General features: G+C 50.0%; 1 protein-coding gene across 17 annotated transcripts in view; it reads right to left on the bottom strand.

The window, feature by feature from the left end:
- Tacc2 (transforming acidic coiled-coil containing protein 2) overlaps window positions 1-24,050 on the bottom strand; it is a 218,500-nt gene that overhangs the window by 56,742 nt on the left and 137,708 nt on the right. Inside the window, exon 1 of one of the 17 annotated variants that reach the window (XM_015995877.3) lies at window positions 17,106-18,223. The exons of 14 other annotated variants lie outside the window; for them this stretch is intronic. In XM_015995877.3, coding sequence (XP_015851363.1) covers window positions 17,106-17,173 — 68 coding nt within the window. In that variant the 5' untranslated portion in view covers window positions 17,174-18,223. Of the gene's footprint in view, window positions 1-17,105; window positions 18,224-24,050 lie in introns of those variants that run through there. 2 more of the 17 variants (XM_015995874.3, XM_015995876.3) reach the window with 2 other exon arrangements.

The raw sequence follows: 24,050 nt of genomic DNA, 5'->3' as shown, positions 1-24,050 counted from the left end.
ACAAACTGAACACAGCTGAGAGACAGGACCGGCTTCTGGTTGGCCAAGGCAAAAGTGGAATTTATAACGAGGCTATGGAGCTGAGGACTCTGATACGCAGACAGAAATGCCAGCTCCAGCCATTGTTTGAATGTCCCAGCCCTCAGCTCAAGGCTTAAGTCCCAGGAAGGTAGTTCCAATTGGTCCATTTTTGGCCATATGCCTATGTCTTAGCTAATAGAAGGCAGCGAACCTTAGTTAAACAACCCCAAGAGATAAAACAGACAGAATTCCCCAAAAGGCAGTCAGAAAGGAGAGTGGATAACAGATAGTCCAAACACAGACTGTCCACGCACACACCCCCTCCCGGCCATATCACCGAACAATTCTAATTAAGTAAACCCTGGCCTCAACTTTCATGATAAAGTCTCAGTTTAAAATATAACGGAATGCTTTAACCCTGGAAGGAGAAACTATCTTAACCCACAGCCAAGGGATCAACCACGGGACCCTGAACAGCCTCACAAAGGCATTAGATCGGAGGTAGCTGAGAGAGCTACAGCTGTATTTGGTAGCTGAGTCTCCTGAGGTCAGAAAGCTCCTCTGTGGTGGCTGCAGAGAGGTCATTCCCGTTACACCCGAAATGAAGGCACTAGATCATTCCCCACACACACAAGCACACAGATCAGCTTCTGCAAACACCTCCTTATGGTATCATTTACGTTGGAATTTTCACACACACACACACACACACACACACACACACACACACACACACCTGATTTTGTGCATTTCAAAGGATCAGGGGAAGAGATATCCTAAAAGAGAGATCAGTCAACTATGATTTAGGAGGCAGACCGGGTACCCCATGAACCTGCACTCACCTCATAAATATTCATAAGAACTTGCTAAGATCCACAATGAAGAACGCACCATGCTGCTGCCCTCCTCCTCTGAACTGGCTGTGTCTCTCAGCTGAATTAGTTCCTTCAAGAAGACAGTAACCAGCCGGGCGGTGGTGGCGCACGCCTTTAATCCCAGCACTCGGGAGGCAGAGCCAGGCAGATCTCTGTGAGTTCGAGGCCAGCCTGGGCTACCAAGTGAGTCCCAGGAAAGGCGCAAAGCTACACAGAGAAACCCTGTCTCAAAAAACCAAAAAAAAAAAAAAAAAAGAAGACAGTAACCAAGCGAGCCCAGCAATGCAGCGGCAGCTCTGACTCTGTGAGCACTAGAAGTGTGGGGAATGCACTGTGCAAGCCAGCTGGGCACATCTTCTATTTTATTTGGCTAAAGCTACTCAGTTAGTTGGTCATGAAAGGGAACCGGGAGGCTACGGAAAATGTGGTCAGTGCTTTGCCAGGACAAGTGTGGAGAGAATGCCCTGCAGAATGGATGTGAAGCTGAATCATATGAGCTCAGGCTTACTCTTCCTGACAGGTAGACAGAACTCAGCCTCCAGGAAAAGGCCATGTTTCCAGAATGGAGGAAGGTCCGTGTGGCAATGGGCACAGGTGGGTACGTATGAGTGGGCTTGTTTAAACACCCTTCACAGACACTCGGTTTTTAAATGGACCCATTTGTTATTACTCTAGGGACCTCTCAAAAGATACCACCATTCTGGTGGCCCCATGATTGGTGCCCTCACAACTGGAGACACAGAATGTCAGAGTTTGGCTTCCAGGCTCATGGTCCCTTCATTGGTAGCTGCATCTTGTTAAGACTGGCAGAAAAGCCAGATGGTGAGTCAAGACTTGGAGGATGTAGAACTGTCAGATACTCAGCAGGTAAAGGCGCTTGCTGCCAAGCCTGAAGACCCGAGTTCAATCCCTGAAACTCACAAGAGAAAACAGACTCTTACAAGCTGTCTCCTGATCTCTACATGTGCACTGTGGACACACACACACACACACACACACACACACACACACACACACACACACACACACACTTTTTAATAAAAGAAGAGAGAAACAGAGGAAAAGGCACTCAGACTGCCCTTTTATTTCCTTGCCTCCATTCAATGATATTCTAGAAATCTCATTTTGTAGCTGAACTCCTTGCTTAAGTAAATTTACATAGGAATCTTTTTTTTTTTGCCTTGAGGAAGTGACTATTAAACCCAGAGAGAGCCTTGTACATGTCAAGCAAATGCCCAGCCCTGAAGTCATAATTTCTACTTTAAATTTAAATTTGCTAAAAATATAACCGGAGGGGCTGGAGAGATGGCTCAGTGGTTAAGAGTGTTTCCTGCTCTTCCAGAGGCCTGGAGTTCATTTCCCAGCACCCAACATCAGGCAGCTCACAATTGCCTGTAACTCTAGCTCCAAGGCATCAGGCGCCCTCTTCTGGCCTCTGTGGGCACCAGCACAAATGTGTACATATACACATGCAGACAACATACACACATAAATAAAAAAGAAAACAAAAATCTAACTAGAAATAAGACATCTATGGACACCAGCAAAAAAATGTATTCACCACACCGAATTCAGGAAAATGAAAGCTTCTTACAGGCTGTTATCAGTCACAGTTTTCTCCAAGGAGAAGGGCAGTAATACCTACCCTACCTGGTCAGAAGCCACTTACGAAGTAGGCAGGTGTTCTCACTCACTCACGACACAACTGGGCCTAGAAAACCTCTCCTCAGCCAAGCCATGTGCACGGAGCTCACACTGCAAGTGCTTCTGTCCCCTAGGCTCTCCTGGTCTCTGGGAACACACTGAGTTTTCTTTATACATTGGTCTAAGAAGTTTGATATCTAGATACTGAACCCAAATCAAATGAGAAGAGGCAAGGTCATGCTGGTGACTAACACATGATAGCATTCAGGAAGAGTACGTGGCGGATGAAATAGAAACCCCAAAGACAATGTAGGAACTCAAAAAGCCGAGAGGCTTGGCCCAATGGCTGGGGCTTCTCCAAGCACCTGTCAGTGATTAGCCCCTCCCTCAGCACTCTTGGCTGGGAGGGATGGGGGTGCCTTACATATACGGTAGGGAGAGCTCCATGTGAAGGGCTGAAAAAGGAAAAGCCCAGCAAACTAAGGACCATACACATGGTATGGATTTAGAGTGACAAGAGATAAATGTAGGGCTGGAGAGATGGCTCAGCAGTTAAGAGCACTGGCTGCTTTTCCAGAGGTCCTGAGTTCAATTCCCAGCAACCACATAGTGGCTCACAACCATCAATAATGAGATTTGACACAAATGTACATAAATCCATATGCATATTTGCATATGTGGACGCCTATGTACAGAGCGAGATATATACAAATAGAGGCATCCTCTAAGTGCTGCTTTTGTAAGTCAGAAGAAAATACATTGAACCTCAGATATCAGAGAAAACAGACTGCCTTGGCACAGGGGAAGATCCTGACCCCAGTGGAGGAAGTCTCCCATACTGCTGGGGGCTCCACAGGCCAGCCTGGGTTGTTCAGCAAGCTCCTTCAAATCTCATCCAAGTCCTGGACACAATGAATGGGGACTCCACTGAGGTCTACCCACACAGCTGGATTATGTCCAGAGTAGTATCAGTTAAAGAAAGAAAAAAGGCCAACAGAACAAGTGTGGAAAAGCAGAACAGCCAGGATGAAGTTCCATCCAGCACAGTCCAAGGCAGACACACTCACCAGGACCAGTCACTCACCAAGCACTACCCTTGGGATGCCATGGGGTCCACTCCAGATGCTGCTCCAGCCAGCAAGAAGCATCCATCCATACCCGCAGCTCATGGTCCTCAGACATCAAGTGTCTACAGAATTTAGGATGGAGGTGCCTAGGAGCTTTAGACACAAAAGGAAGAGGAACCACCTGTTCACCTCATCTGACATCTTTCATTTCCTCACAGGGCTTCTGCATACATCTTTTTACCTGATGTTCACAACTGGCGTGGCAGGCAGGTACTACCCACGCCTACTGCGCAGAGCCTACCACCACTGAGGGAAGGAACCTGGGTAGGGTGGTGACCCAGGTAGATCAACCTCCACTCTCCAGAATCCTGAGTCTTCCCAGCATCCAAGAACAAGAATGTGAAGGCAAAATGCCTGTAACTGATTGAATAAATATGTAAATGCATAAATGGGGGCATTTACGGGCCAGCAGGTAAAGGTACCTGCTGCCAAGCCTGAGGACCTGAGTTTGATCGCCAAGATCCACGTGGTAGAAGGAGAGAACTGACTCTTGCAGACTGTCCTCAAACCTCCACGTGGGTGTCATGGTCGGTCACCACCCCCAACACACACACACACACACACACACACACAAATAAAAATGTTATGAATAAACAAGGTTGAGAAGCAACTGAGGGAGATACCAGATATCAATCTCTGACCTCCATACACATGTACATATACATGCATACACACATGCATAGTTACCTACACCTGCATGTACACACACACACACACACACACACAACTCAACTAGCACTGAAATTCCTGCTAAAGCCAGAAGCATCAATTTGACATTGTGGGAATGGCTATTTGACCCTCTATTGCAAGAAATTGAGAACTCGAAGCACGGAGTTGGCCTCTGACATCTGTCATAAGCATAAGCAAGCAGGCTGGTGCCTGGGGAGCCAGAGGCCTGATGAGAGCGGCAGCCAGGGTCTGCTGTCAGATTTACACTTACTTCTTTTCGAATGCAACTGAGGGCTGCTGGCAGGTCAGCTGGGGCTGTTTGGACTTATCTGGGTTATTGTCACAAAGCCCTTAGCCTTGAGTCAGTGATGCTTGTAGTGATGTGGGGGATTATATTTGTTCATTTGTGTATGTTACATAGAGTTGAAATACAAGGTGACTTATCGGCCATTATATTTAAACCACCGACTATGGCTCTGGTGTTTTTGTTGCTTTAAACAAACTGGCATAGAAGGGCTGAGAATATCTTAGAATTGTGAAAAGATTTTCCTCCCTGTATCAATTATACAGCAAATAAAAACAAATTATTTTAGTCAACACTTGCCCGAAGTATAACCTGGGGTCACTGCCCTCCCTCTGACACCTGCTAACCTTTGCTTCCTTCGTGTGTCTGAAACTCAGTCGTTTCCCACCCTCATGGTCACTGTTCCCACACCAGGTCTGTCTGTCCTCATAGCAGCATCCACTCTGGTCCCTGCTGATACCCTCAGAGCAGTTAGCATGACTGATGTAAAACTGCCTGAACTCAGGGTGAGCCCCCTCCCCCCTGACAAGGGCAAGTCCTCCAGCAGCCGCATGCCCCTCACTTGTCCCAGGGGATGGTCATCATCACCACTGCCCATGTCCTAGGCCTCCTGGCAGACTTCATTCTCCCTGTCTCCCTGGTTCTCCCAAGTACTGGGAGCCAGTCTGTGCACTTGGCCAGCCTCCACCCCACCAGCAGTTCATCATGGCTCTTCAGAGCTCCCCTCAGCCTGGAACCCTAGCCCCTGGCTCTGGGATGACCTGCTCCTGTGCCCTCCTGGTGTCTTAGCTTCAGTGGGCTGTCTCATCTTGCACCTCAGGAAGTGTACAACGGTGTCAGCACTTCTATCTGATTACGGTTCGTACTAAATATTTGAGGGGAATTTGGTGCTTAATTTTATGATTCTTCACCTGCAGCTGCTTTAGTTTCTCTCTCTCTCTCTCTCTCTCTCTCTCTCTCTCTCTCTCTCTCTCTCTCTCTCTCTCTCTCTCTCTCTGTGTGTGTGTGTGTGTGTGTGTGTGTTAAGAGTGGGGCTCAGTAAACTCACGATTCATTGGTCCAGCTCTCCCCTGCTATGGATGCTTTTAAAGAAATTGGTAGCACAGCCTTGCTTTAGGTCTCTCTGGTGTGTTAGCCGGAAGGATATGCTAATTCTAATTATACAGTTTTAACACTGTAAGGCTGGTGTGAGTGGGTGAACACTACCCCCCTACCTAGCAGTATGCCCAGTACACTCTAGCTACAAACACAGCTCCCATGGCCACCCCAGGCATTGATTACTTTTTCCCCTGCCCCTGATCAACAGCCCAGGAAACTAAGGCCCAAGGCTGGTAGCAGTCTGTCCCTATTTGGAGCCAAATCTGTAGATACTCAATTCTATAATGAACAAGCATTGTAGAGCTGTATTCCATAAGCTGTCAGGATTAATACATGTAATATATACATAAGGAAAGTAATTTAATTTATACTTTTATCAGTTCAGAATTTGTAATAGGGGGCCAGAGGTTGAGCTGACTAAGCTGCATTACGTATGAGAGAATATGAAACTACTCCAGGAGGGGCAATGCCTTAAGAGAAAGGTGCATTTCCAGGCAGTGGGCAACACCCATAGGCTGCCTCACTTCACATGCCGCTCTCTTCGTTTTCATTCTATGGAAGAATAGGAAGGAAAAGGACAAAGGATTTAAGTCCTGTTTCTTCTTATTGTTCAAAGGCACTGTTTGCAGACTGGCATAAAATAGGGTTTAACCTGTTTTTGTTTTGTTTTGTTTTTGCATTTGTTTATTTGTGAGTGAGGTATGGGGCATACCCCACGGTGCACACATAGAGATCAGAGAACAACCTGAAGGAGACACTTCCCCCTGGGTCTCTGGCTTAGGGGTGGGTACCTTTACCCATGGGGCCATGTCACCAGCCTGCCTGTGACTGAAGCGCCAGACAGAAATGCTAACACTGTTGTACACTCCTTGGGATGCAGGGGTTCTCTCTCTTGTGTTCCCAAGATTGCTAATTGTTCCTGTTCAACATTACAGACAGGTGCCTGGAGTGCTCTGGGAATATCTTCCCTCTGGGGCTAGCTTTGGACACACTTGTAGGTCATGCCAGAGTGTTAGGAGGACACTGTCACTAGATCCCACTCCTACAGACTTTAAAAAAAAAAAAAAAAAAAAAAAAAAAAAAAAAAAAACAGAAATTGTTTTAATCTCATGAGAAGCACATCATTTGTCCAAAAGCTTCTTAGGTTTCTCACGGTGGTCCACAGGGAATCAGGCAGTCCTTTTCATTCATTGTTTCCCTGTAACATGCAATTTGCTAAAAACCACAGTTTTAGGCAGCCTGCATCATCTGCTGAGCTTAAATCAGACATCCTTCCCATTAGGGAAATAGCTGAGATTACAGATTCTTACACGAGAAGAAACTGGAGTGGGTAGTTTATTTGGGATTAAAAATCACTAGCTTGGGTCCAGGCCCTCCACTGAATCTTAGCTTGAGTTGCTGCCAGATCCTTTTTTCTCCCTCTTTGTATCTCTTCAGGATATTGGAGAGGTCGGTACTAAGAGAGGTGGGCATGTGTGGCAGACGTGTGTGTGTGTGTGTGTGTGTGTGTGTGTGTGTGTGTGTGTGTGTGTGTGTGTAGGCTGAACTAGATTAGAAGACCCCAGGCTGAGCTTGGTCACTGCTGAGGGAGAACGTCCAGCAGGAGGTGACCACAGGGGCTGCTCTCTGTTCCTGCTGGCCACTGGGATGAATCCGGTCTTCAGCAGGGACTCCATAATGTGGAGCAGATGTGGGTCCCTGCAGCTGCAGAAGCAACTCTATCAAAGGTTGCACCCCACCATTGTCATTTGTGGGAGCCATGGTGGAAACTGCTAAGTGTTCCTTGTTCTGCACTACAGGGAGGTGCCTGGAGTGGTCTGGAAGATAATGCTTCCCTCCAGAGGCTGGCTTTGCTTTAGGGAGAGCATGTGCGCTCCTGTAAGTCACGCCAGAGTCTCTCAGAAGAAGACTCCTTGAAAGCACATTTACTTGCATGAGTGGTCCTGAGCTTTCCTGGGGTACAGGGATGCTGGGAGAGTAAGCATTAGTCTCTTGGGGAGCTGTGAAGGGCAGAAATGCACAGAGGGTAAGCAAAGGCTCCTGGGGGTAATGCAGGGTGGGTGTGAGGATCAGGCACCTCTTTGTATTTGTATGTGGGCACGCTTAGCTTTAACCACCAGTTCTAGGGGTTGAATTGTGGGCTCTAAGCAAGGGCTGGTTGCATAAGTGTTAGGTGTGGTGTAGTCTAAAGAGGGGATTTGGGCTTGGCCTGTGGCTGCGGCTTTGGCTGCAAGCAGAAAATATAATAAAAAGGACTTGAATGACGTCTCCTGTGACTGGTGGGTGGGGTTCCACCGGACTGTCACAGCGGCTTTAGAAAACTGGATCTCCCACAAAGAAACTCCAAGCACTCAGATCTCAGGTTTGTGTGTTTAGCATCACTGCCTTTGTGTGCCAGAGCTGACTTTCCCAAAGCCCCTGAGTTGCCTCTCCCTCTCTGTGACCCCTGACCCCTCTAACAGGCTTCTAGGGAGTTTGGAGCCTCAGCTTCTGAACTGTCTGCTCCACCAAGACCTGGAGCCCAGGTAGGAGATAGGAATGCCCTAGGGAGGACAGGTATCAGCCCTGGGGTCTCTGTGTGGTCCACAAATGCCAACCAACATCCCAGCACCTGTCTCCCGTCCTCACTGGGGGACCACAGGAAGTCTAGGACAATTGCCAGAGTGGGCATCTTCATTCAGGTGCCCGAGAAAAGCTTCAGAGAAGTGAGCAAGAGGCAGGGAGAGGCAAGGAATAGTTTGAGGAGGCTAGGAGCTTCTAGTAGTTTCCCAGAGACTTTTAGTCACTGGTTCTGAGGCCAGAAGGGCCATCTATGGGTAAGAAATAAAGAAAGGCGCGTTCCATGAAAGGTGGCACCTAAGTGCTCAGCTGCTGAGAGATGAGGGTCTGCGATACAAAGGCTAGATGTAATAGTTTCCTGTATCTTCCTGTCCAGTCATTCAAGGAGAGAGAGAGAGAGAGAGAGAGAGAGAGAGAGAGAGAGAGAGAGAGAGAGAGAGAGAGAGATGGATGAGTGGATCTGAATGGCACTTGTTGACCACTTCCAAAGCTCTCATTCTGCAGCTGACTGCACAGTCTGGAGCTGCCCCCAAACTGCAAGGCCCTGGGCTGCCAGCTGCCTGTTCCCACAGATAGGACAGAAGGCCATGGCCAGGAGGTAGCTGTAGCCAGTGAGTTTTCTCTCAGGCCCTACTCCCAGTGTGGGGCTGCGTGTTGTCGGCCATGTCTGTGTGACAGTGGGTGGCACAGGTGTCCTTTCCTCCTGATTGGAAGTTCTGAGTTTCCTCTCTGTTTCTCCAACCAGTGCCACTCTGGTTCATACCTGTGGCCTGCATGTTCCCCCTGGGTCAGCACGGTAGGAGGCACCAGCCCAGGGTGTTCAGCTAGACGGACCCACTGCCCCCGATATAAGGAGGGGCGAGCACACCCAGAGAACATTGCTGGGCCCGTCTACTGTCAGGGGCTCTGCTGTGTTCTGACAAGTCCCTCGGTAGATGAGGACGCTAGCTTCGTGCAGCTTCTTCCTAGGCATGTGGCAGTGCCCTTTCAGCGTGGGCTGCCTGCCTCAGTTACAACAGTGGAGAAGAGGGGTCGGCTCCCCTTCCCTTCTGCCTTTGCTGAAAATGAGGAAGAGAATTGCATGGAGGCTGTCTGGGGACCCTGGAGATAAAGTCACCCGTGAAATCCTGCCCTGATGGTGGTTTTCATTGTCTTCTTTTGAGCAGCTAAAATGATCTCTCTGTCTGTCTGTAGCAATCTATCTATCTATAGCTAATGTATCTATCTACATCTGTATCATCTATAACTGGAGTTACAGATGGTTGCGAACCACCGAGCAGGAGCTGGGAACCAAACCCAGGTCCTCTGCAAGAGCAAGATTAACTGCTTAACTGCTGAGCCATCTCTCCAGCCCCTAGTCTTAGTAATTTTCAAGTCTATAGTCACCACGCTGGACAGAAGATGTCCTCAACATAACCCCCCAGTCTAACTGAAAGTCTGTGTCCTCCTTTCAACATCTCCTGTCCCCTTTCTCTCTTGGCTCTTGGCAGCCACGCTTCTAGCCTCTGTTTCCCCGTTACTCACCATTTATTCACAGAGAAGGCATACTGAGTAATTTTAAAGTCAAGCCCAAAGCTACAGTGTCCCACTGGGAACTCAAAAGAGGCCCTTTGCAGTTCAAATGCTTCCTCACACATAGCCACACAAGTCTAGTGCTAGTAATGGGTGACAGATTGCTAAATTCATAGAAATAAACAAAACAAAGCTAATCATCATTTGATATACTCATGTGTTGTCTTGTTAACATCTTCCAGTCTAGAAAGAACTCAGCATTTTTATCTGAGTGAGATTCTGAGAGATGGTGACTTTTAATACAGCTGAAGAGAGAAATGTAGAGACCCACAGAGGTTTCCTAGTGAGAACTTACTCAGGGTCTAAGAATCTGAACTTGCTTTAACCAGCAGAGCTGCATAAGGGGATGATTTGACCATGGGCGTGGTTACCAGGTGTTTGGAAGGGTCTACACGTGGCTGTGTGGTGTGCTTTGATCTAGCAAGGGGGAGGTCTTTTTGCTCCGCCCCTTGGCATTGTTTAAAAAAAAAAGCCCTTTTGAATAAATGGAAAAGGCCCTTGAGTATTGACCCAGGTCCTCCCGAAGCCATCATGTGTTTCTGTCTTTCTCTTCTTCGCTATCCTTCTAATATTTTCTTATCCCTCTCTCTTCCTCATAAGAACCCTTGAAAAGGAGGGAGCTGGCCTCCCACACAGAAACAGACTTGCTGATGGATTGTGAGAAGACACCTTTGGTGTCCCTCTTCTGAGCTGTTCATAACAAGGGGACCCCTCTGTGGAGATGGATAGGGCTGCGGCACCGATCCCTATGAATCTGCCTGCACGACCCTCCTTTCAGGGCCATCTCTGTCCTTTGTGCCTCGTCTGGGTTTGCCTGTTACACCGCCCACTTTAGGCTGAAGGCACCAACTCTGCATTCCATAGGTACTGTTTGCCCCCCCCCCTTTCTCTAAATGAGATACCCCTCTGAGACTCTGAATTGAACTCCTAGCATAATGGGGTGGGGGTGAGGAATGAAAAGACCATGGGGCTGTCTGCATTCATCCAGGCTTTCCTGGAGGTCATTTAAGTTGCCCATGTGTCAGAGGAGTGTGAGAAATCTGTCCGCTTTCCTCAGATGTAGCACTGTTATTGGTCAGAAAAGTTGGAAGACGGCAATGGAGCAGTGTAGTGAGCTAGGGCAGCCCTGGGTGGCCGGATGACGGCAGCCAATGGAGACCGAAGACCAGTCCTGTGTATGTTAGGTGAGAAGCAAGGTGACATGGGAGAAGATGGACAACTGGGAGAGATCACCACCAGATGTGAGTTACCACGGAGTCTTCGATCAGTGAGAACAGATTAGAGCCGGGTAGGAGGGCTGTGTGGGGGAAGTGCTGCTTCCCCAGACCCTGCTGGCCAGGAAGGATGTGGCAGGAAGGAACAGGGACAGGGCCGTGAAGGTGCCTGTAGGACCAGCGAAGTGGGCCAGCACTGAGCTTCGCTCAGGCAATGGGAATTCAAGATGTGTGCGTTGGGTTGGGATGAGGCGTGGCAGGGGACGGAGCTTGGGCAATGTGAGGCACAGGGCCAGATCTAGGTTTATGGTCCAAGTAAAAAAGAAACCAAAGTAAGGAGGAAAGGAAGAGTCTACACGAGTTTCTTGCCTTGCAGAGTGTCACTGAGTGGTCTTTGTTTCGTTTGGAGTTTCACATTCATCACATGGGAGACTTGGGAGCTGCCTGTGCCCTTTAGGATTGGGTGGCATCCCTGAATTCCTCGACATCCTCCCTGGTTAACAGGGTAGGAACTGCACTTCAAGATGGGCAGTGGCTGGGGCAGAAGATGACTCCTGACAGGACTTGCTGGAACAGGCTGGGCTGTAGTTCTAGGCGGACTCAAGGACCCATGGCATGCTCATAGCTCGAGAAGAAATCGTCTGATCATGTTGCTTTGGGTCCCTATTACTGTAGCCTGGAAACACAGTGAGGCCCAGTGAGATGTCTCAGCTGGTACGGATGCTTGCCACCAAGCCTGACAACTTAAATTTGATCCTTAGGCCCCACATGGTGACAGAAGAGAACTGACACCCACAAGCTGTCCCCTGACCTTCATTCAGTTTTACACACACACACACACACACACACACACACACACACACACACACACACACACACACACACACACACGGAGAGAGATAGAGAGACAAAGAGATTAAAAACCAACATACCAGAGTGGCCTAGATGGTCAAATACACGTGAAGTTAGCTACACAAGTTAGCAAGCAGGACTTCAGAGTTACAGGGGAGGAAGGCAGCTTCCTCCTAGAGCAGTGGTTCTCAACCTTCCTATTGCTACGACCTTTTATACAGTTCCTCCTGCTGCGGTGACCCCCAACCATGAAATTATTTTTGTTGCTACTTCATAACTTTAATTTTGCTAGTGTTATGAATCATAATACAAACATCTGTGTTTTCTGATGGTCTTAGGTGATCCCTGTGAAAGGGTCATTCAACTCCCAGAGGGGCCACGACCCACAGGTTGAGAACCACTGCTCTAGAAGAAGCTGGGAAGGGGAGGGGAGGTAGAGCAGAGAGGACAGTACCTGCCGGAGGAGATGCAGCTAGATGGGGCAGCTGTGGCTATGCACACGACCTTCTGAAGTTTATAACGGTGGCCTAGAGAGTGGGAGGCAATGAGGCCTGGCCAAAGCGACTGTGACCGAGGCTGGCACACACAAGGCAGATACCTCAGGAAGTCTGGACTGTGGGGTTAAAAGGCATCCAGGGGCCAAACTTGGGCATGGTCCTCCAAAAACACCTGGGAGCTCCAGGGGGGAAGGGTACCCCAGACACCCTGAATAGTGAATGAGGGTGCACACCTGTAACCCCAGCACTATGGAGGTAGAGGCAGGAAGATCAAAAGTTCAAGGTCATCCTCAGCTACATACAGAGCAAGTTTGAAGCCAGTCTAGAATACACGAGACACTGTCTAAAAAAAGGCCAGACAGACACTACGCAAAAGTTTCTGCTGAATCCGAGTCTCCTCAGCGAGGCTAAGAAAGAGTGTCTCCCTCCTGGCAAGGAGTCTGCCTCATCCAGCTCTGTTCCCACGTCTGGCACCGACAAACTGCACCCACCTGCCCTGCAGACACAACTGCTAAGAGAATCCATAAATATAAACAGAGCGAAGTCATCTGAGCAAGCGCAACCAATACAGGATGGGCGTGTGAGAGCAGGTCTGACTTAGTCAGTTCTTTGTGTTCATCCGGGTCTCCCCTTTCTGAAACAAAAGCAGGAGTCTGTGCACAATCGGTTTTCAAGGGACAATTGTTCTCAATGCCAAGTCCACACTGTTAAGCTTATGGGGTGAGGACGGAATTGTTCGACACCCTTTGCTGACCTGCAGGGCTGCCCTGGCTCCAGTAATCCATCTGACACAAGGAGCCAATCATGTTTCAGGCTGATGTAGTTTCCTAGGCAACCACCAATGTAGTCACAGAAACAGACTGTAGATAGTAGAAAGAAACACAGAGCTGGGGAGAGGCACTGACCCATAATCTCCTGACTTTGATGTGATGCTCACCTGCAGAGTCATTCATACTTGATCAATACCCAAAACCCTACGCTATGAGCAACATGGCACCCCAACCCAAGACCCCAGCAGAAAGCGCTGGCACGACCCCTTGCATGCCCAGGAGTTACTGGGAAGGCCCTGGAATGTTGCTGCCTTCAGGGCCCCCATAGAGCAAGCTCCAAGATGGTGGAGGACCATCGATCTGGGCATTAGGCCACAGAGCCAGGGTGCAGCTATCTAGGAATGATGCCAGAAGAGATGACACCCACAAGGAGCCTTTGAGACTTAAGCTTACACCCCACTCAGCAGACAACTTCACTGCTTATTCAGTGTGTGGGGATGGAGTGGGGACTTCTAAGTGTGCCCAGGAATAATATCCAAAGTAAAATATACCTTCTGAAACTTACACTGTCTGTAGCCCATAATACGAACACTATCATTTCAAACTTCTATATCTATTTGTGTGTGTGTGTGTGTGTGTGTGTGTGTGTGTGTGTGTGTGTGTGAGAGAGAGAGAGAGAGAGGGGGGGGGGGTGGAAGTCAGAGGACAACTTTGTGGGGTCTGCTATTTTCAACACGTTGGCTCCGGGGATCCAGCTCAAGTCATCCGGCTCGGTGGGAAGCACCTTTACCTGACTGAGCCATTTTGTCAGCCCTAAACCTCTACCTTCTACTTGTCTGTCTCTGCCCCTGCCTCTGCCTCTACATCAGTTAGTACCTCGGCCTCCTCATCTTTCCAGGCTCTCTGGCTCCTCCTCCCTGCCCCTGCAGCTCCTCTGGGGACCACAGTCCCATGACTTTCCCCGTCTGCAAGACTGTTTTCTAGAGTTCACCAGCAGCCTGTCCTATGAGAGTTCGAACCCTGCCCACTTCGTCTAAGGCTGTCCTGCTGCCTTGGTGGGTTGGGGGAAAGGGGTCAGAAGAAGGTGGGGAAGTCCTGGAACTGAGGACAAAGCTCTTGCTGTGGCTTCACTTAGAGGAAGACACATCCCCAGGGGTTGCCCTTGGAAAGAAGGATGAATATGGGGCTCATCAACAGACCTCAATCATCTTCGATGAGAAGTAAGGACTTGGGGGTGGGATTCTCCCTCTCCTCACTACCCGGTTCCCATTTGGAAGTGGTTATTGCTGCCATAAGTAATTCCCAGACAGGAAAGGAGCAGTTAAAGCTGTGGCCAGTGGTTTCACAAAGACCTGAACAGAAAGGAGATATGACCGGTTCAGGGCTTCTCACTCTACCCCAAGCAGCGGAGGGATCTTTAATAAGCATGGTTAAAAAGGAGATTGGAATCCGGGTGACGCCTGAGACCCTGCATCTCTGCCAGGGGTTGATGCTCCGGTTTGTATATTACCATACTACCGTGAGGTCCCCTTACACCGTAACTCCCTGCTTCATTTCCCTCATCCCACGTGCCTTCGCCTCCCCAGGTTCCCTCACTTCTCACCCCACTGCTCTCTGAGACAGACAAACCTGTTGACTGGGACTACAAAAACCATCTACAAGACACCCAAACTTGAATCTCAGAGAGAAAGTCCTTTGGTCACTCCCCACTCCTCTCTCCGTTTCACCCTTATGTGTGGTCCTCGGTAAATCCAGCTTTCACCTAAGAAACAGAAATGTTGGCTCTCGACTCCTGCTCTCACGGACTGCGTCTGGAGGCAGGTGGGCACACGCTGCATGCCCCGCACACCTGACACCACCATCGCACAGCAGAGGCACTTCCCAGCCGTGATGCCTGCTCTGCTTCTGGACCATTCGTGGGTGTGCATCTCCATACACGTTACTATGAAAAAGCCACGTGTGCACAGGGAAGAGCTGCTTTCCTAATGTAGTTTTCATTTTGTTTTGTTTTTTAAACTTCAAGGTTGGACAGAGCACATCTGTAGGGGAAACAAGTGTCCCCATTACTCAGAGATGGGTGGCAAAAGCTAGCTAGTAGAAACAACATCCCCCAAACTATTTCCCTCTCTCGGGTTCTCCATTACAAATCATGTTGGGGAACAGGGGGTGGGATTTTTGTGAATGAGTAAATATACCATCTTAACAACTGCACTCCAAGACTTTCCAGAAGTATCACGTGGTAAAAACAGACTGAGTGGGCCATGGAAACATTGGATGAGCAGCTTTCCTCTGGAAGTGGCCACTGGGCCTCAAGTTTTACTCAGCTCACACTATCCCCACAGAACAACCCCTTAAAGACTGTTGTCTGAAAGGCCAACATCTACCTAATGGAATCTCTCCAGACTCAGCCCTCGGCCCCCAGAACACAAGGCAGTAACTCAACCAGGAAAGAAGGTGGGGACATCAGGGACCAGGGACCTCAATTTCCAAGGGCTGGAGGGCACCCAAACCTAGGGTCGCATTGTCCTTTCTGGCCCCCCCAGTGCTTTGGTTGGTGTCCACTCTGCTAGCTACAAAGCTGGTGTCCTTCACTGACTTCCAATTCAGAGACTTCAAAAACTGAGGCTGAAATTTTCTGTTCTTGAGTCCCACAAGGCAGTGCGACTTTCCCTGCACCTAACAACACCGTACCTGAATGGACAGGACGGCGAGGCGCAGGGTTCATACCATAAAACTCCCAAACACAATACACCTCCACTCCAAGACCCCGCACTCTCGAGTTACGGATAAAGACAAATGATGATTGAACACCTGCTCCTCAGAAAGACTAGCTGTTCAAAAGCCAGAGCCTGGAAAACCACGCGGTTCAGCCCGGCATTACATCACCACATGGGTCCAGCGTCTCCCCAAAGACCAGTGAAGGGTGGAACCTCCCCCCACTCACCTCCCATGAGGCCCAAACCCTACTCCACCACGCAGACCAGTCCCTGCTGCCTTTTAATCTACCTATCAAATGCTCAGAACTCACGGTGCTCTGCTACCCCCACCCCTCCAGCCTTCAGAAATCTTTTCCTCTTCGGAAAAGAGGGGCAGACCTCGGAGTGGACTGGCAGACCCACTTTGGATTGCAGCCTTACTTCCTGAATTATGACCCGGCAGGCAGACCTCCAAACTAGTCTGGGTGCATAATGGAGACTACCATAACAGAAACAGCAGCTGTATAGACGCTCATCCGGATAAAGGCCACTTCTGAGCCCTGTGGGTTAGAGAAAAGATCGGATTCCTGGATCGATGCATAGCCAGGCGCTGCCTCCACCAATGACAAGGCTCTTTGGCTGTCTTTACTAATAATAGCAAGCGGCCTTGTCCTCGGTGTTAGCAGCAGCGGAGTACGGGGTGATGATGCCTGGACTAGACCGACCGGCGGTACGCGCACTCTGAGCTCCATGCCAATCTGTCCTGCCGTGCCAATAGCTAACCCAGTACTGCTACCAGGGTAGGAAGATGCCAGCATGCACAATACTCCTCCCAGGAGGAGGCCCGCTCTCCTTGATGCCTCCGGTCCCGAGCAGGAAATACCAGTGTGTGTGGGTTGGGGGGGTGGGGGTGCAGAGGAAAAGATGCTGATAGCGCAGAAGCCCCCACCGTGCACCCTGCTGCTGAACAACCCAAACCGAATTCCAGGGGGCTCTTTCTGCTTCAGGCAGCATCCTGGGGCTGCAAGATACTCAGTCCAGCGAGGACACAAAACACTACGAGCAGCCGCCGCCAGGTAAAGCCTTGCAAGGCTTCCCAGGCCAGCCTAGGCTTCACGCTGCACCGCATGGGGGAGAGAAGCACTAACAAAGCCGGGCAGCCTCTCCTCCCCCCCGGGGGCTCCGAGCGGCAGAGCACTGCACTTACATGGCCTCAGAAACCTCCAGGTTCAGGTCACTAGCTGGGGCTGGCTGCAGGGACTGCGACCCTCCCATCCTCGCTGAGCCCTGGCGTGCAGGCTAGCCGCGGGCAGGGCCAGCGTCCTGGTGCGGTTCCTCCAGCCCGGGGCGGGCCGGCGGGCGGCCGGGGCTGCTGCACTGCAGATGGGAGCAGCTTCTGGCATCCGTGGTGGTGGCGGCGACTGGGAGCTGCGGCTCGAGGCCGGAGCCGGCCCAGGGGGCGAGCGCCGAGGAAGTGTGCACGCGCAAGTGGAGCTGGCGGGCGCGCGCCTAGGTGTACGCGTGAGCGTGGCTGGTGCGCGTGGAACTGCCTGAGAGGAGGCAGTGTGAGCCCAAGCACTGGCGTGGTCCGAAAGGATCTTCTCCTCTTAAAGCCCCCAGCTCAGCCTGTGTGTTGGGACTTGATGACGTCACCACCACCAAGTGGCCAGACGCCTGCATCTTCACAAAGCTCCAACATTGGCTCCGGAAACCGCTGGGGGGAGGCAAAGACCCTCCCTCTGCTCACACACCAAGCTGCAGCCTCCTAGACTAGCCCAGACCGTCTGCCAGTGTAGTATGTCCTTTGAGATGTAAATGCGCTGCCCATTGGCAACTTGAGGCCCCCCAGAGGGCGGGGCAAGGTGGTCTAGCCATAGACAGAGTTGGGGACAGGTCCCTTCTCCCTCCCTCCCCCAGACTGGAGGAGGGGCTGCAGGAACCAGTAAAACAGTGGAAATTGAGGATCGCACACTTGAACTTTCTTCAGATAGCACAGCTGGGGACGAACCAGTCTGTCCCAGAGCAGCGACCTGGCATCGCTCTCCAGCTCCCAGCTCACCAAGACCAGGCCTCCATGAATACCTTCTTAGTCTGACAAAGTCTGCAGAGGTGGAGGCAAGCTGGAGAGAAAGAGGCATGGGGCCACCTTCAGAGGCTGGGTCTGCAGTCTGGTCTTTGACCATGAGAAGAATTTTCTACAGAGACAAGCCCTGTGTCATGCAGGCTGTGCTCCTGGGTCAGGCCCCTCACGTAACAGGGAGGAAAGGTAGCAGTGAGGGACATATAAAGGCTCATCTCTGATCCCCAAAACACAGGCTGGCTTAGATGCCGGGACAGCCAGTGCCAGACCCCATCTCCCTACTAGGAAGCAGCCGGGTGTCTCTGTCTCTGGCTCTGAATGTTTTCACAGTTGAGCTCTGGCCCTTCTCACCAGAGACTACTTGAAAGGCATTCTCTGTCTGTCCTGTAAGTGCCAGTGGTTTGGGGACCCCGCCACTCCAGTCTGGCTTACCTTCGATGCAATGGCTTTCTGAGCCCTGAACATTTACAACTGACTTTAGACACAACTGCCTATGGGAAAGCGGAAAGACTCATCAGACTTTTCCCACAATTCCTCTACCTATAAGGCAGTTAGTGCATAAGAAATATGTACATATGGCCCGAAAATAATAAGAGGAAAGTAAAACCGATCAACGCACGCAATGAAATCAAGATAAAGCTACTCACCCCATTTTACAATTCCCTCCAGTATACTGGCTGCTTTCTAAAAGTGTGGCTAAAGGTGCCTGCACAGGTCAGCACATACAGAATTTGCTACTTGCCACAGGCTCCAGAGCTGGAGGCCAGCTGAGTTTCCTGAGCGCATATTTCTTCGCCATGTCAAAACACTACACCATCAAAATTGCTTCCAGGAATCGGTGACATTAAATCTCCAGGAAACACCGAGGTTTCTCTCTGTATTTACATGGAAATGGCAAACAAAGATGCCAGTCTTGTGGGGAAGGTAACTGTCAGCCGGGCAGCACCTCCCAGGGAGGCCATCACTCACTGTCAAGGGGAGTGTCGTCTGGTAGCAAGGATCCTGCAACTTATTTATCCAATCATATTCATGGGGCTTGGGGGGAGTTCTTTATATTTAAAAAAAAAATCTTCTGGGTTCTGTCTGCAGTTGGGGATCCAAAAGAACCTTATAGTGTGTAGAAAAAAAAATTCATCAATGCTAATGTAGATTCTTTCCCTGGGTGTGTGACATACAACATTGGGTTGCACACTATGTGGGAAAAATGGGGCGTCTCCAGCCTGCACTAATCCCAATTTGTCCCTCAATGGCTCTATTTTGCCTCTTTAACGCTCTGCTTCTAGAACCACTCTTCCACGGTGGCCTTGGATTCTGGACCGAGTGGTAAACATCTTTCTGACAAAGGGCCACCAAACCGTGGTGAGGCTTGCAGGACACAGCCCTTTCCAAAGGAGGAGATCGTCCATAATGGTGAGGTTTGTCAGGAATGAGAGAACCACCTCAGGGGGCCCAGACTGTCCTCTCAAAGGGGGAGGAAATCACCTCATGGGAACCAGACTGTCCCCCTCGAGGGATGCCAGTGACAGCAACTTCTTCAGACCCTCGGGCAGAAGCAGAACTGAGATAATGGCCTCTTGGCCTGGCCAGGATTTGCTCTCTCAGTGAGGCAAAGACAGCCCTCCTCTTCTGTCCACTACCCGTTCTTGGAGTCACGGAACCCTTTACCTGCTCTTCCCAGCACAGCCACATAGATGAACTCTGCCCTTCGCCACTCCTTGTCTGTGACTGGTGTGCTGGGACTCCCAGAGCTGTGTGGCAAAGCCACAACCAGAACCTGGTGTGCGCATGACATTTGGGGTCACAGGGCTGCCAGAATGCCTTTACCCTTGGAAAGTAGCCGGTTTCTGCCAAAAGTGAAGGCTTTGAAACGACCCCCGAGTTCAAATCCTGCTTTTTCCCCTCATTGGCTGTCTGCACTTGAGCCCATACCTAAGCACTCAGCCTGCAGGTCCCAGCTGACACAGAAAAAAATGAACACAATACTCTGGAGGACTTTGGAGAAATGAAGCTAAATAAAATCCATACACGCTTGGGCCCAGGTCCTCCTCTCTAAGGACCATGTTCCCTGAGTAGAATACCATTACAATAACAAGGCATCATTGCAGCCAAGTGCTTCTATTCAGAATCCCAACAACCACACAGTTACAATATAGTGACATATTATATAGTGGATACTATCACCTCGCTGATATTAAAGCTGTACCCCCAAACCATGGTAGAAACAGAGAGCGCCGGGCACCTCTAAAGTTAATGACAGCCAAACCACTGCTGTGTGAGATTCCCTATTGAAGAGACACTCAGACAAACCAACAGTTAATTTCTGATGCTGACCATGCCCGCAATTTGGACCAAGCTCGATTCTTTGGTAATTTAGCTCACAGAAAATGCCAAGCTGAAGGAATGGGGGAGGGAAAGGGCTGTGCGATGGCCTCCAAGTGTCTCCTGAAATTCCTGTGGAGGCCCTAATCCCTGATGTACTGGAATTCAGAGGAAGGGCCTATGGCAGGTGATAAGGGTTAGACAACATCATTACGGGTCCCCTCATAATGAGATTAGTGCCCTTATAGAAAGGAGAAGAGTCGTGTCATCTCCTACACTCCCATGAAAATACCGCAAGAAGATGACTATCTGTTCTGCCAGACAAAGCCTCAAAGACTTTGCTCATGTGCACACCTGATGAGGGATGCCCAGCCCCCTGGACTACGAGAAAAAGATGTTAGCTGTTCCCCCTTGAGTCTGTGCTGCTTCTCTTACAGCAGCCCAGGCTAAGACATGCTGCTTAAGATGCGCTGATGGAAGCCAGGCGGTGGTGGAGCACGCCTTAATCCCAGCACTCGGGAGGCAGAGCCAGGCGGATCCCTGTGAGTTCGAGGCCAGCCTGGTCTCCAAAGTGAGTTCCAGGAAAGGCTCAAAGCTACACAGAGAAACCCTGTCTCGAAAAAAAAAAAAAAAAAAAAAAAACCTGCATTCATACCAAGGAAACTCCGAACAGCAGCAGTCTACGATGACGGGACATTGGCATCCAGAGGCCCTGGAGACACACAGGCGGTACCCAGGTCCAGTTCCCTCAATGGCTGTGACTCCATACTCCACTCCTGTTCCCCTTCCTACCTCCCTCATCTCCCCGAAATCATACAAGGTCAAATCACAGATCTGTGTATATTTGCACGGTAGGAAATTCACCAAGATTTACCGAGAAGTATTAAAATGCCACAGACAGCATCCCAATAACCTGTCCCCTCGTTTATTCAAACATGCACCGAGGCCCTTGCTAGGCTCTGGCCAAAGCTGAGGCTGCAGTGGAGTCCCTAGGCCTTTCTTGTACCTTCAGTTATCCAGAAAATCCACACCGGTGACTCTTAGTACCCTGCTCTCCTGACTTTCACATGCTAGCTCCTCCTCCCATCCTTCCCACCCTGACACTGGTCCAGTCTCCGCCCTGGCCTCCCTCTGAGAAACAGCAGAGCATGCCCTCTCTAGGACACATCAATGGTGCCCACCACTCTCAAGCACAACCCTGATAAGACCCGACCCAAACAGCCCTTCTGCAGGTCTCTGAGCCTTGTACACATGCACAGTCCAAGGCCCTGAAGATAGGCCAAGCCCACACAGGTCAGCTCCACTGCCCCCTAGCCTACTGATGTCCCAAGAGAGTCTAGAGAGCCGGATAAACCGGGAAATGCCTCCATCATTTCTAACATAATTAGCAATCAACTGTATATTAACACCCCTATAATGTCACGGGCCTGGCCGGTGCCTGGTGACTCAGATCATTTATTCTCATGTCACTAACTGGCAGCAAGCCTCGCAAAGCCCTTTTAACCACAAGATGAACCATGGGGTCCAGGCTTCACATTCCAGAGGGGAGCAAGGATCTGGGACCCGTTAAGGGCTACAGAGATGACTTGGTGAGCCTCCCATTTGTGTGGGAGACTGGGGTTTGGTTCCCAGCACCCACACGGCAGCTCACAACCAACTGTAACTCCAGTTCCAGGAACTCTGGTGTTCTCTACTGGCTTCTCTGGGCTCCTGTACACACGTGGTACACACAGACTCAGGCAGACTCACACACATATATATAAATGTGTGTGTGTGTCTCTGTGTGTGTGTGTGTGTGGTGTGTTTTCAAGACAGGGTTTCTCTGTGTAGCCCTGGCTGTCTTAGAACTTGCTTTGTAGACCAGGCTGGCCTCAAACTCAGAGAAGCCACCTGCCTCTGCCTCCCAAATGCTGGGATTAAAGGTGTGCACCACCACACCTGAAATAAATAGTTAAAAAAAAAAAAAAAAAAGACAGTTAAGCCAGGCATGGTAGCTAGTGCCTATCATTATAGCACTCAGGTACGGTAGCGGAGTGAGGATCAGGAATTCAACATTGCCTTCGTCCACGCTTCAAGTTCAAGGCCAGCCTGGACTACATGAGACCCTGTCTCAAACATTTTTTTAAAGAATGTTTGAAGTACCTCTGGTACTCCAAAAACAAGCCTAAGTGTCCTACCTGGTTTCAGGTTTCAAGGAAGACAACAGCTGCCATAACATCATTCCTTACCCGGCAATGCTGTGGACCCCTGAGCAGCTAATCACCCAAGCACGTGGGGAAGGAAAGTCGGTCAAATCGCAGAACAGCCCAGGGGAGAATGCGAAGGAGGTAAATACAGCTAAAGAACTAGGCAAGGTTCCGTTTCTATTAATCCAACCCGCAACATGTAACAGACTAGCCAAAATGGCGAGCTCCTGGTTCATTCATTCAGAGTCTCAGTGTCAGTACATAAGGTGGAGAGGAACTGAGGATCAGCCTCCAAACCACCCACAAGGCTGGGTGCGTGTGCACCTGCATACACATGTGCCCACACACATAGGAACACGCGTGCGCGCACAACGCATGCATGTACGCCACACACACAGACACAGGGCAACAAATAAATAAAACATTTAAATGGTAACAAAAAAAATCATTCCACGGGTGAACAGCTTTTCTTGTTATTGACATTGCTGACACACTCTCTCCTAAGTCCACTGCTGGGGGCCTGAATGGATACAGTGGACGCTGACTTCTACAATCGTCTACCACCAACTCAGTATTCAGCAGGCACACCAGGAGCTACACCTGGAAACCAGCATCAGAAAACTAGGAAGTTTCCTAGGGAGTCCTAGGTTTCCCAGGTCTAGTTGCTCCATCCTGCCATGTCTCCATGGCAACAAGGTGTGATGTTTGACTAGAGCCCCACCTGCCATGTCTCCATGGCAACAAGGTGTGATGATTGACCAGTCGCTCCAGCATGTCTCCACGGCAACAAGGTTACATACGGAGAAGCAAAGGGCACCACCAGGACCACCTTTTTGTCTTCAAAGCCTCTAATAGACATGGTCACTTCTCAATCACTGTCTTTCCAGTTAGCCTCTTGCTGACTGTCAGGGAGACGCTCAATGCCACTGACCACAAGGCAGAGCCACAGCCCGGCACAAGAGACACGGTGTCATGAAGAACATGAGAGAAATCCTAGCAAAAGATTCAGAGTCTACCAGTGTCCTTTGAAACAGCAATTTGCACAAGCAGGTCTCAGTGGGAAGAGGGGACGCTGCCTAGGGTGATGACCTGACTTCAGAGAGAAGACAGAAGCACGGAAGAACCACGAGACTTCCGGGAAACCGTTTATGGACAAGGACCTACACGTGCAGCAAAAGTCAGGATAAAGTCAGGGATACGCAGCTCTGAAACCAGCATAAAAGTGTGGTCCGAATTCCTCATCTGCTGTATGCACTAACAGACGGGCTCCATCAAAATCTACAGCAGCCGTTCTCAACCTGTGGGTCACCCTCTCCTAGGGGTCCCATATCACATATCCTGCACATCGGGTGTTTACATTCCGATTCATAACAGTAGCAAAATTACAGTTATGAAGTAGCAACAAAATAATTATCTGGTCGGGGGTCACCACACTGTGAGGAACTGTATGAAAGGGTCTCGGCGTTGGAAGGTTGAGAACCACTGCTCTACAGTTCGTTAAACTGAGTCACAGTTCATTCATTTCCTTTTTCAAACAAAGTCTCAAACATTTCCCCAACTACTGAGG

Source organism: Peromyscus maniculatus, chromosome 1 (assembly GCF_049852395.1).
Source record: "Peromyscus maniculatus bairdii isolate BWxNUB_F1_BW_parent chromosome 1, HU_Pman_BW_mat_3.1, whole genome shotgun sequence".
NCBI classification, from domain to species: domain Eukaryota; kingdom Metazoa; phylum Chordata; class Mammalia; order Rodentia; family Cricetidae; genus Peromyscus; species Peromyscus maniculatus.
This window is presented reverse-complemented; position numbering and strand designations above follow the sequence as displayed.